The sequence below is a fragment of the Trachinotus anak genome, unplaced genomic scaffold (assembly GCF_046630095.1).
Source record: "Trachinotus anak isolate AG129_WGS33_773 ecotype Australia unplaced genomic scaffold, CSIRO_AGI_Tana_v1 ptg000001l, whole genome shotgun sequence".
NCBI classification, from domain to species: domain Eukaryota; kingdom Metazoa; phylum Chordata; class Actinopteri; order Carangiformes; family Carangidae; genus Trachinotus; species Trachinotus anak.
The window spans coordinates 12,650,736-12,664,804 of NW_027273852.1; the positions used below are offsets into that span (position 1 = coordinate 12,650,736).

General features: G+C 37.9%; 1 protein-coding gene across 1 annotated transcript; it reads right to left on the reverse strand.

The window, feature by feature from the left end:
• Positions 1-6,236: 6,236 nt before the first annotated feature.
• On the reverse strand, positions 6,237-12,465 carry tmem182a (transmembrane protein 182a). The gene is made up of 5 exons (XM_071477623.1): positions 12,090-12,465; positions 10,455-10,578; positions 8,998-9,096; positions 8,773-8,910; positions 6,237-7,946 (listed from the first exon to the last, which is right to left on the reverse strand). Exons 1-5 carry the CDS (start codon positions 12,246-12,248, stop codon positions 7,720-7,722), a joined length of 747 nt encoding a protein of 248 aa, XP_071333724.1. The 5' UTR covers positions 12,249-12,465; the 3' UTR covers positions 6,237-7,719.
• Positions 12,466-14,069: the final 1,604 nt, after the last annotated feature.

Below are 14,069 nucleotides of genomic sequence, written 5' to 3' on the forward strand. Positions count from 1 at the left end.
AACATGTATGGCAAGAATAGATTTAATGATAGACTAAAACAGAAATGTCTTAAGTAATGGAAAGTATAAATGCAAGCAAAATTGCAATTCAAATGTATAAATTAATAAATGAATATATGAACATATTCATTTATCATCTGCATGGAGATACATTATTCACTGCTTTCCCCTTTCCCCAACATCCAAGCAAGGGATATCATTATACTTCAATTAATACAAAGTCTACTTTTACCATTGCAAAACCAAACACCACACATTCTCCGCACAGGATTTTACGTTCAAGGAATGTCAGCCCTACTCGGGGTCAAAGGTATAATTTTGCAAGTTGAAACCAGTATAAAAGCACAGAAGCAGCAATGGGACGAGGACACACATGAAGCTTGTTGGTTGCATGGATGAATGGAAAGGATTGTAACATTATTCTAGCCTACATATAGGCTTTAATTTGAAAAGAAAAGGGGGGAAAAGGATTGTTTGTTGTTTAAGCTGCTGCAAAACCTCAAAGGAAGTCGGCAGGTAAGGCATTCAGTCTGTGTGTGAACAGACTGTTTTCTTTTATGGAGTCTTTTAATTTGGCATTCACTGGTTGTTTCTGTATCACTTGTGCTGCATGCCTGCGAATTGTACAACATACTTCAAGTTTAATGTTTTCAGTGATAGTCCTTAAACTGCAGCCAGAAGACTATATATTTAACATTTTATTTTGTAGTCCAAGCTTCTTTTTTTCACTTGCCTCTTTCCTTTTTGAAAGTATTTTGTCTGCTAATCAGAGCCATATTACTGCAGTGTACATGTGTTACCTCAAGCCACTGAAAGATTTCCTGTTCTTGTCAGTGCTGTTGTAATTTTTTATTTATTTTATTTTTTTTTTGTACAAATCTGAGCACAAGGAGTCTGGTTGTGCTGTTGCAACTTTAGCGAGACATCACTTTTGTTAATATCCAGACGATGTGACTCTAATGTCTGTACAGATGTAGTTCAAGTGTTAATAATAGGCTCGTGTTTGCTTTGCTGTAATTTCAATACATAATACATCATTTTCATAAATGTTACTCTAATGAAGGGAGGTTGCATATTAAGCACCTCTTTTGAATTCACATGAAGAGTGAAACAAAGACAGTAGAAATCATTTGAATAGCTACATTAGAATTGTATATTCGTTTCTATTAATTATGGTAAACAGTGCTTGTGCCTGTTTATTTTTTTTTACATGTTGACATATTTAAGGCAAACAAATATGACAATGCCCTCTTGTAAAATGGCATTAATAAACATGCGAGGGATTGTGGTTCAGCACAACGGAACAACAAATATTTCTATTGTACTGCTCAGATATGCTGGATGGAGAACGAGAGGTTTAGGACATAAAGAATTAGATTTTTTATTCCCTTTATATTTACTAGAAGTTATTAGTTTCTGGTCAGTATATGAGATTTCTATACTGTGAGTTAATGAATATTGATGTACGAATTGTTAAAAAAAAAAAAAGTGTTGAAGGAGAAAATGATAAATGAATACGTAATAAATATCTTTATTTTTTGTTTCTCTTTTGTTAAATAAAAAAGGTTTATGAAAGGGAATGAAGGTATTCAGACGGTGCTAGTAACCACTTTTTTTTGCAAACGAATTAAAGCTCAAAATTATGTTAAACATTTGTTGGTGTTTATGCAAATAAATACTGGCTATGTATTTAGCTGACTGCTTATTTAAATGAAAAGTCACTTTGCTGCTTTTTTTATTGTGTATTTAATAGCTTGGTAATTATGAAAGACAATTAAAGATGTTTGCGCAACAGATGTGTCATATATAATGATAATGTAATTTTTAAAATACAAAATAACTAGTGTAAACAACCAAATTAATTAATTTAAAACTATAACATAACAAAACAAGACAATTAAGTAAAGAAATTAGATCATGTCAAAATAATGACATTTATAAGTATGTCATATCACATTTCAGTGGGACACCTTGTTAAGTCTCACTTTGTCAAATAAAGGTGGGGAAAGACTTGCTGTTCAGGTTGGGACAGATAGGGTACGATACAGAAAACCTCAAATGGCTTTGAACCCCTGACGCCTGCCTCCAACACCGTGTGTTACAACACTGCATAAGAAATGATATGCAAGCTGTATGTTTGAATATTCATGACCAAATCCAACGGCTGTTTGTACTGTATCATTAATTAGTTGCTCGAGGGGGAGCTAAACCCAAATAAGAAGCTGAAGTGCTCGGTGCTGAAACACGGCTATCCCAAAGAAAGAATTAAAAAGTGAGAAATATGTGACTAGCGGGTGCTACAGCAGTGGGGATCTTTCAAATAACAGTATTGAAAGCTTTTACTTATGTACTGAACAATAAACAGAGACTTGCACTTGAACAATGTTTTAAATTTAAAAATAGGCAATAAAACAACTGAAACCTATTAATTGAAATAATACCTGATGGGTAACCCAGTCTTGAACGAAACTTTTCTTTGTTTAGGATTTGTGGATATATATATATATATATATATATATGTGCCTTAAAATGTGTGAATATTCAAGAGACGAGGTGGTTGAAGAGACCCAATCATCTCCTACACTGTTGCCCTGGCAGTTAAAAGAGGGCCACTGAGAGGAGTTTCACTGTGAGAGACATTTGCATGCCTTTGAAACAAGAGACCTTGAGTATGAACGAGGGCTATCCATACACACTTTGGTATGTAATTTATATGCACAAACTGGGGTGTGAGGCCAGAGGATGTTAGAGGGGCAGAGAGGATCCACTCAGTACAGGTGTAGTTTTCGCTGGCCAACAACGTAATAACCATTTTTATACTGCCAGTGCCTCTTTACACATCAGCGAGTTCCTCTGAACTTACAGTCTCCATTGAAACAATCTCACTGTTGAAAAGAAAATATAAGAGGTGTATAGATAATTGGATTCCCTACTTGTATGTCTTTGTATCTCTGCAATGATCTAGAAGGGAATATTGCCTCATCAAAGAGTTTTTGCTGAAGCTGAGCGACAATAAAGAAGTGTTGATTTTCAGCTGTTTGTTTGAAGACCTGAGTTACTTTTTTGTGCCACTGCCACCGGTGACCTATGAGCTCAACTCTCTGAATTATGCATGGTGATTATACGACGTAGTCCTCTGAATTGTAAATTCTCACAATTATACAGCCCATTGTCTATTCATTATTTCAAAACGAACGGGAAATTATGTAAAACTATCTCTAAAGAGGAAAGCAGCGTGTAATATGACTTGCCATATTGTTCATGCAATTCAAATACTTTGCTTTTTCTGAGAGTTGAAAGTAATCAGATTGAAATGAAATCTGACTTGCATGTCATGTGGGATTATGATACATTTGGAAGATAAGCTATGATAACTACACTACGTGCCATGAGGTGAGAGCACTCAGGCAAAGAGTGTCTTCCAATTAACTTAAACCTCCCTCAAGGTTAAATATACAAGTGCTGACTGAGGGTCGAACTTATCTTCTTTTCTCGACCAGACGAGTGAAGGACCACAACATGTCTCGCAACATCTCTCTGCCTCTCTGTGGACTTTGCCTTCGGATTCCTTTACACAAGCAACACATAGACACATACTGTAAACTGACATAGATGCCAAGGTTTAATTTTCCAAAAACAGGTTTGTTTCCACTTTGAGGAACATGCTGTATACGGCGTTAGTTCCACCATACATCCGTGCTGATATGTAACCATGCTGAACCTCAGATCTTGTGATGAAACTCTGCTAGCATTCATTCAGTCTAGACTTAAAAGTAAAGGAGATTATGTATCCAATGCTGTCAGGGCCCCAAACACTGGAACAACCCTCCCGTTGAACTCCATGTTGTTTCTTCTGTGACTTCCTTGAAATCTCCACTTTAACTTCAAACTTGTATTTCTGCACTGGGTGTTTTGTCTGCACCCTGTCACTTTTAAAGTCACCATAAACTTAAATAATGTGTTTTGCTTCTTGCTTCTTCACTTGGATATTTGACCTTGCAGAATGTGTAGAATGATGTATGTACTTTGACACTAGATGACACATTCATTTGTTGAAGGTGGAAAGTTTCTCCGTGCTTTTCTTAAATCTCAGTTGAACACATGTAGATACTGGCATTATTTTGTGAAATCACAACTAGTTTGCAGCAGGTTGTGGTTTAATGTGCAGCTAAAACAATGCACATACACTGAGAATAGACTTTTCGGTGAAGTAGGAGCCATTTCGTGTCTAGTAGCCCAGTTAAACTTCTCAAAAGAAATATATTGGCAGTTTTGAGAGTTTGGATTTTTCAGTGAGGGATAGGGAGTAGATGTATAATTATGTAACTCAGTTAAATGGAAAATTCATATCAGACACTAATTATTATTCAAAGCAGAGCACTTACTGTCTTCAAACATGTCTGGAGGCAAATCTTTGACTTCATCATTTCAAATATTTTATTGTTTTGACATTTTTTCTGTTTTTACATAAACCACTGTGTAACTTTGGTTTGAAAAGTTCAGCATAGATAAAGATTATTTATAGTTTTTAGTATTAAAGTCACAGTTATTTCTTTTTATTTTAACTTTTTTGGCTTTGGACCGTAATCTGAGTAATCTGTTGGTTAATGACAGATCACTGGCATGAGTAGCCTATCACAGAATTGATTGTGTTAATGTGACTGTTCTGGTCTGGTCTGGTCTGGTCTGTTATGTTCTATACAGTTTTTAGTCTCACCATAAGAGTCCACAGATTTTCCTTTTTATTTTTTTAAAGTGCAGTATCTTGCAGGGCCTTGCCTTGGTTGCATTATGTGCAGACGATAAGGACCAACAGTGAGACTGCTGCTTCCTGCCCCTCCCCCTCCCCCTCCCCCTCCTCCTCCCGTAGAGGTGTTACCCTCTCATCCTCTATCTCCCCTCATCCGCTATTCTCCCCCTCACCTCCTGCTGCACTCCATCCCTCTGCTGAGCACAGGTATTTGTTTAGGAATCTCTCGGTGGAAATTATACTCCATCTCCGGCGCTCCCTATCAACACACAATTATCATGGGCAATCATGCAGAACAGTGCTGAATTCAGCTGGGACTCCCACTCTGATGACATTACTGACTGCAAGGCCTGGGCTTCTTCTGGAGGTATCTCGCTCCTTACCTGTATTAAACATCCCTCTCTCTCACCCTCTTTCTCTTGCTTTCTCACTTGGATATGGCTACAGAAATGATTAAACTTTTTTTTTTTTTATTTTATTTGGATTTCATTTAAACCAGGAAGTCCACCAGATAAGAAATCTCTTTCCAAGGGTAGACTTGGCTGAAAGGACTGCTCCAACCTGAAACAGGACAAATCCTGTGATCTTATCTTACACTTTATTAGCATCTGACAACCTCTGTGGCCTCATCTCATGACCTGCAGTGGTTTACTTCAGTGTGGCTTCTCATATGGCTGAACTGAAGTCTGCTGTGGCTGTTCTCACATGGACAGCAATAAAAAAAATTCAGAAATTTGGAAGCATGAATCTTCATCATAAGAGTCTACTGTGAAGGAAAAGTCAATCTCACAAAGTAATCAATGTCTTACATTGTGTCACTCTCTCCTGCATTCAGAGGCAAACCGCAGATGCATTTCCTTATGTATGATAAGTATATTATAAAGCTCAAAAGGCACAGAGTTTATACAGACACACGAGAATCGACACTGGAGTCCATTCAGATCCTGATCAAATGCTCCATTCATGAGTGAAATTACCATCCGTCTGTCAGCCAAGGTGTGAATTCTTTCATCTACAGATCCTACCTCTGAAGTTGTGATTAAATGCATAACACCACATACACTCCACATAGACTCGAGATAAGCAAAATGGGATTTCTGCCTCTCGGAGTGTAAGCTGATTTGTAAATCAAGTGAGACAACAGTGCCATCTTGTGGTATTTTGGTTCAGTCTTTTATATTTGTCCAGACCTGTTATCCCATTTCATAGAAGAGTGATACATACACACAAAAACAAGCATTTAAGATGCAAAAAGTATCAATTTATTCCATGTGGAAACGGTGTTCTCCTAATTGGTCACTGCTGTTGACTTGATTAATTGTTAATGTCTGTAAGTTGTACTGAAGATGGCACTTTGACCATAAATATTTTTCTATGAAATTCGGCTGCTGATTTTAGCTACATGCATCCACCACTATCTTTTAAAATGCCCATATTCAAGGGCACTATGTTACAATGAGAAAATAATTAATATAGACATCACAGCTCATCTTCACCATCTAATTTTATTGGCAAACAGATCCCAGGAAAATGTTTTATTTTGATGTTATGTCAGAATCTCACAACACACTTGAAAAGAGAAAATGGATCAATAGTAAAACAACAAACACATAACAACATGAACATAAAACTGTTACATAAAAGCACCATTTTAAAAAAGTCATTCATGCTACAAGCTTCACTTATAAACAGAATAAAATGTGCTGAGCAATTTAACTGGTCAAACAGGAACAATATGACCAAAAACAGCACAGTTTCAGGATATGTACATAAATAGTTAAATAATACTGCAGAAAAAGCAGAAAATATTAAGCATGATACACTCAGTGAAATGTGAATATTTGATGATATTTGGATAAGTCTGATGATATTCTCTTCATGTCAAAAAATCTCATGAAAAGACCAAGAATTAATTAATTAATCCCACTAAATATTCTTCCTCTGATCCTAAGAGAAGATTTAAAAACCTGTTAATGAGTCACACTGTCACATTTGGTGTCATGCTCCTTTGTCATGATGAACATGGGCTCTGTAGTTTATACTGAATTGAAGCATATATGCTATTCTGCTATAAATACTCACCAGTGCACCAAATGTGTTTTAATCCGCAGCTCAAAATAGTCCCCAAAAAAAGTGCTATTTACTCCTATTTGAGTAACGTTTACTACAAACTACAGTGGAAACCCATTACAGGGATTTAATTAGCATATACTGTGCATGTATTTAGACAAAGACAAAGTAGGCAAGTTGAAAAATGTTGAAATACTAAGGCACTGTTGGTTTTCGTCTTCATGGATTCATGGGATTTGTTGATAATTAACAAAAGTATAGGATATCATCAGTCTTATCCTCTAAACTTAATACAGAAAAGGCTGCTGGGCCTATGTTCTTTCCAAAAACACAGACCATAAATACAGAATATAAAAAGGATCATGCCACCTCATAAGCTTTTCATTAAGCACATGTTTGTTGCTGTTGTTCAACCAGGGAACATATTCCCATGCAATCAAAGGATGCCTCAATGAACACATTTTTTCCTCATCGACATTTCATTTCTGGTAATTTTGCATTAAAAAATACACTCATAAGCCTTAAAACCATCAACACTCTAGGTTTAAACAACAACATTATACATCACTGGTATTTGTATTGTATTTGATCAGGTTTGATGACATCCTCATACAGTCTTCTACCTACAGAGAGCACAGAACTGTAATAAAGCTCAGTTGAATGTGGCTCAGAGTGGGGTGATCATGATTTCTGAGTTCAACAATGGCTGCAATGTTTTTTATCCTGGAGTAGAGTGTCCAAGCCTGTCAGATCATTTAAACCACAAAGCTTCCACAGACTCCTGCTTTTACAAGGTAGAAAAAATACCTGTTGGTTAAAAAAAAGAAGAAAGGGGAAAAAAACTGGGGTTCCAAACATCTCAAGACCCTGCTCCTCCTCTAACCTGCTGCCGGTTAATGTCAGTGGTAGTGAATCTGGATGGTTCGGCCGATGAGCAGGAAAAGAAGACCAGCCAGAAGGCAGAAGAAGATCCCAATGGGGGCGAACATGAAGGACAGACCATAGCTGAGGGACAGGTGGAAGTTTGGACACAGTGCCGAGCGCTGATGGTTAATGTAGACATCCACCACATCTAACACCTGCACCCACAGTACGTACATCACCACCACGCACAGCAGGAAAATACCTGGTGTAGAGTAGAGGAACACAAGCAGAGATGTGACACTGTGATGAATGCAACTCACCCACATACTTTTTTATATAAACCAGTAGATCCCACCAGTAGTGGTGGGAGGAGTATTCAGAACCTTTGTTTGAGTAAGAGTACAAACACAACACTGCAAAATTATGCCATTACAACTCCTCCATTTAAAATCCTTACTTAAGTTAGAGTACAGAGGTATTATCAGATAAATGTGTTTAAAGTTTCAAAATTAAAAGTACTTTGTTATTATATGTGACATTATTAGGTTGATAATATTGATGCATAAATGTGTAAGCAGAATTTTACTTTATATACAGTTAATAGTTTAGTCCTCTAAGGTTCCCAGTCTAGGACTCTCACCTCCTCCAATGAGTCACAAGTTAAATCTGAGGGATCATGAAATGATTGTAGGAAAGAAGACAAAACAAGTCATTCACTGGATTATTCTGTATGTTTTGCTCCTTGATGAAATATTAAAAAGAGTTTTACCTCTTTGGGCCTCACAGACAGTTATTTGAATGGAACCATATGAGGTTTTCAGAGGGAAAATGTCTCTTTGGTGGAACTGTTAACAACTTATTTACATCTGAAATGTGCAAAGGGGCCCCAGTGAGACAGTTTTTTTGGTCAGGGGTCAAAAGCCAAAAAGGCTGGCAACTACTGGCTTCATCTTTAACAATGCAATGCACTGTATTTCATAAACACATGTCATAAAACATTATATGTTTTCAATGTAAAATCAAGTAAAATCGAGTAGAGGTGTAAAGTAGCATGAAGTAGAGTGGATTCAACCATTTCAAAGTCTCACCAGATGCCAGTAACAGGCCACCTCCTGCTTTGTACAGGCGGTGGCTGGCGAATGGAGCAGCACAGATGATGACGAACCCACCAAGCACTACAGCTGCCACACCAATCAGCATAAAGATGCTCCAGAAGCCTCTGTAGACTGGATGACAGGAATATTACACAGTTGTACAAAGAGCCATTCAATTACAGAGGAATGCAAGCTCACTTTGTGCAGAGGGACACCTACTTATAGCAGAATCATACTCTGTGGCATTGTGGGTCTGATGAGACACCGGGAAGGGGAAAAGGTAGGCATGCATGCACACTTTTGAGTGTGGCTGATTCGCTGGTGAAAAAAGAGAAAGAAAAAAATCAACACAGACAAGAAGAGAAACACAGTTGGCAATTAGAGAACATCATTTATACAAATACAATATAATTATGTAGCAAACAAGTCAATAACATCCCTGCACTTTTATGCTGAGGAAAGATATATGAATCCACTATTTTAAAAAGAAACAGATTATTTTTACTTGTTTTTTCACTTATTATTTTCACTTAATTTATAACTCATTTGTTGACTGCAGTCCATTTTAATTTTGTCCTAATTAAGTCCTTCATGGATTTTGCATATCGCTAAATTTGACAACACAGAAACAAATAGATAGGATTATTGGGCACTTTTTCTCTTATGCTTTTATATTCCTCCCCTACTCTCTTCTCTCTTTTCTTCCACCATGTGAAATTCCACAGACCCTCACAAGGTCCTTTCAGTGCTGGAGGCTGTTTCTGACAATGAACCACCATTCAAAGGCCCCATTAGAAAATAGACGACGCACAATCATCTGACAAATGACCAGAATAACATCACATGGCAGTTCCTCTGAAAAGTCACAGGAGAGGGTTTGTACTTTTATGTCATCAAGCAATTTTCAAAGACAGCAAATCAGAAACTGATATTTATTCTGCAGCGGAGTCATAGTGCTGCCATGTGACTCTGTGGAAGTATGACATTGGAGGAGAACAATTTTCTGCACTCACCAATCATCAGCTTCAAAAGACAGAGAATGGGCATTTGAGAGAAATTAGAGATAAAAAATCTCTTCATTTTTAAGTAAGGCTGTACTTTAATCCTAATGTCTCTTTACCAGCTCGAAAAACTTAGTTAACATTGTTCTATCAGCTTGATACTTCATGAATTGTCTTAATTTCACAAGAGCTGCTTATAAAAAGGATTTTAAACTGATGACATGCATCAGACGTCTACAACAGAAAACAATGCTTGGATTCTGTCTTAGAGACACCAGCTGTAAAATGGATAAATACAATGGATTTTCATATGCTCGACATCTGTAAAAAATTGTTTACAGTACCTTTTACACTGCAGTAACCCTTCCAAATCACAAAGAAGAGGTCTGACGGTTGGATAGACCTCATTACTCTACATTATTATCATCACTGTTATATTTCTTTGTCTATGAATGACTTTATATCAAAGAATAAATATATATTTGTCCATGTATAGCCCACATAATTGAGAACAATGTGAAATATATTTATATATTCTGTATTTAAAATGTTTTTGGTCATTCTGACCAGACCAATTTGTGGCAATACAAACCTGTGGAAACAATGAGAAAATAAAGTTAATGTCAACACAGTACAAGTATTAACTAATGGAACAACGTCACATGTCTCACTTACTGAACCAGAGCTTCCATAGCAGGTTGCCATCATCCATGTTGGCTCCAAAGGAACACCTCCAGAAAAAACCCTCATGGTACAGAGTAATATCATTACTGTCCTCCTGCATCACCACATCTCCACTCTGGAAAGGGGAAGAAGAGAAAGAATATTGACTTGCTACTGTACAAAGTCTGCAGTATAGGGTTTATACAGTATAAACACAGTTAGCGATGTAGTCCATGTTATCTGTTGATGTAATTAAAGTCTGGGAGAGCAGTCTCAAGAGGCAGGTGTACTGCGTGTTGCCACAGTGGGACAGTGCAGCTGCTAAACCAGGTCAAAGTTTAAGCTGAGCAAGCACCTCCAAGCTTAATCAGGTTTGGGTTAGGCACCGAGCAAGCGTGCAGGTCAAGGATGGTCCCATTCAGGAAACTCTCATCATTGGTGGTCACTATTTTTGCACATCAGCAAAAAACACATCCAAAATTGCCTGGTACATCAATCATGAAAAACACCTCTCAGAGAAATTAGAGCAGAGTTTGTAAAATCAAGGTTAAACCAATCAGGATGCGTTTTATTTTGAAATCAGTATTTTAAGACCATGTTGAACAATTGCATTGTTAGTTTGTTTTAAAAATTGTATCTAGGTCAGAGTCTCCCAAACTGGGGTCAGGACTTCCCTCAGAAATCACAACAGTATATTCTCTTGCATCTTTTTTTCTTGTGAAATATTGAGTAGTTTTAGCTTATTGGGACTCAAAACATGCACAAAAGAAAACAATTTGTGATGAAGGGCCATACACTGAAATTGGAGCGTTTTCAGGGCATTTTCAAGAGACACAAGTTGAGAACCAGTGCTATAGGATGCTAACAATCCTACTGAACTGTCCCAAGAATGAAAACAACTGTATTCAGATTGGATCATGGACCTTTTCAAACCTTAAGCCCCATTATATAATATGTTCTAAAAATAATACTTTATAACTGATTCGATTGAGATCACATTGCATTACTATGTTGGCCTACTGTATATACCCAGTACCAATTTGGTTTTATTGTGCTGATATCATTGCCCAATTCCAGTGTCAGTGCATACTATGTAAAGCTAACTATGATCTAGTCGGTGATATTTAATACAGTGCCATTCCATTGGGACTACTGGTATTTGTATTCCTATCATAGGGGCACATGGTACAAGCGATGTCTCAATCACTGCATAGCTGCACACATGCTACATTAAACAGTGTCTGATTACACGACGAGGTCCTGCAGGGATGCCTCTCTGCCCTGCAATTTATCTACTGAGAGAATGACTGGAGCAACTGATCACAGTTTCCAAAATAGAAGAAGCATGATTCTAGTTTTGGGCTATCCATTAGACCTGCAAAGTATCTAATTATGAGGGTAAAGTAGTGAAACCTAACAACACACCTTTTACAGCTCAAATACTACAAAGAACAATGGAATTACTTGGTGTATTTTTGTCCCCGGCCTTACAGCCATAACATCTGACCTCAGTTCAGTTCCAGGAGTTACAAATATTAACATTTTTCGTCCTCAAAACACATGACAACAAACATTCAGTGTAGTACATGATAACTATCTATATTCTGAGCCTCCTTGTTCTGCTGCTGTTAAAAGTCCAACACCCACCTCTACAGTCACACCGCCAGGGCCAACAGATCCATCAGGATTTGGGTGGCAGCTCTCAGAGGCCAGCAGCCAGTAATCAGTTCCAAAGGAGAGGAGGATAAACACAGCTGCCAAAGCCCCAAAGAGCCCAGCAAAAAACAACGCCACACTTAGCTTCATGGTCCAGGACTGGCCAGCCGCTTGGCTACTGGATGCCCACACTCGATCTGACTTTCCCCTCCAATTACAGTAAGTGCATGTGATAAGCAGAGGCAGAAAAAGTCGCTCCTCTTGCACCGTAGTACATCCACTGAGTGAGATGGGTTGTGACTCTGTACAGCTGGTTTATGTTGGGTTAATGGATCTTGACTCCTCTCTTGTCCTGTCCCCTCTGTCTGTGTTATGGGAGGACAAGGTTGTGCACATGACTCCTTTGGACCCTCCACTGGGGTCTACAGCCAGCCCCCACCGCCCAACCCCACAACCCCCTGAGCTATTTTTGGGGTCTGACTGAAGGCGGTTGCTTCACTCCACTGTGGGCTGAGTGTGTGGAGCAGTTGGAGAGTGTGAAGGGAGGGGATCATCGCAGAAATAACCGGTGGCAACTGGATACCCAGTGTCTGCATGGGAATGTCAAAGCAGGGTGAGACCAAAAGGACAGAAGAGAGATGAAGTATTCCACAACACCCTGCTCAAGGCTTCTCACCCACCGGGACAACATACACATAAACAGACACAGACACACACACAGTATCGTTTCCTGTAAATGGGGCTGATGTGAATTACTGTAAATACATCCTTTCAAATGAGATCTAGTTGTATGAGACACCACAGTGACAATCAGGATCTTATTTTGGGTACAAAAGATGACAATGGCCATTTAGAGTATAACTAGAAACAGGATTAAAAACATATGTTATGGTTAGTACAAGTCAGTGAGAGGTGGGAGGAACCGCTGGTTTATTAGCATCTAAGGGGAACATTTAGCAGTGAACCTTTATGTAGACACAAGCTAATTTACACACTGATGTGACCCAGCCCCCCCCCCCCCCTCAGCCAGAAGCTCTCCACCCACACCCACCCCACTGTAGTGTGTGTGTGTGTGTGTGTGTGTGTGTGTGTGTGTGTGTGTGAAAGAAAAACTGTTCAGACCCACTTTATCAAATATCACTTTCAGTTACAGTTTGATGGACTTTGGAAGTCAGTGAGCATCATTAACTACCTCACAGTGAGTTGGATGCTGGCTGCGACCACTACCATCCAACTCTCTTGTTTAGGAGCTTTACTGATGTTTCCTTTCACATTTTTCAAATGTATTCTATATTTTTTATATCGGTTTCAACAGCAAAGAGGCCTCTCTCTCCTCTCTTTGATCTCTTCTCCAAACATAAAATTCAAGAAGTGAAGCAATAATCAAACTCTGTGGACTCTGGACATAACATAATAATGTATAATTCCTTGACTTGTTGGATCCCTGTGATGGAGTGATTTCCAAGATTACAGAAACATGCCGGTATTTGCTACTATTAAGATACTTTTTAATTATATATATATATATATATATATATATATATATATATATATATATATATATATACTTTTCCTTAAATTCTGTGGTGTGTGCTGTTAGTGATGTTTTGATATTTCGGACGTCCGACTTTGTCCAGTAGGTGGTGACAGAAAACCCAGTGTCAGTTACTCTTCACAACTAAAGGCTGTTAAAAATAATTTCCTGGGAAGTTGTTATTATTTTTTAAACTATCTAAAATCAATATGTAAAATGATGCTATAAAAAGGTACTTAGTTAGTTTATGAGATCAAGTCATAGAGAAGCATGGATTGTGTAATTAAACGTTTTTGATTTATTTGTTTTGTGTTTACTTGTTTAGTTTGTTCATCTCTATCATGGTAGTAAGCAGCCGTGTCTTGACTTGCCACACATGTATCAAAATTAGTCTGACGTTTTTGTTTTCTTGTTTGTTTTGTTCTGTATTGCTTAAC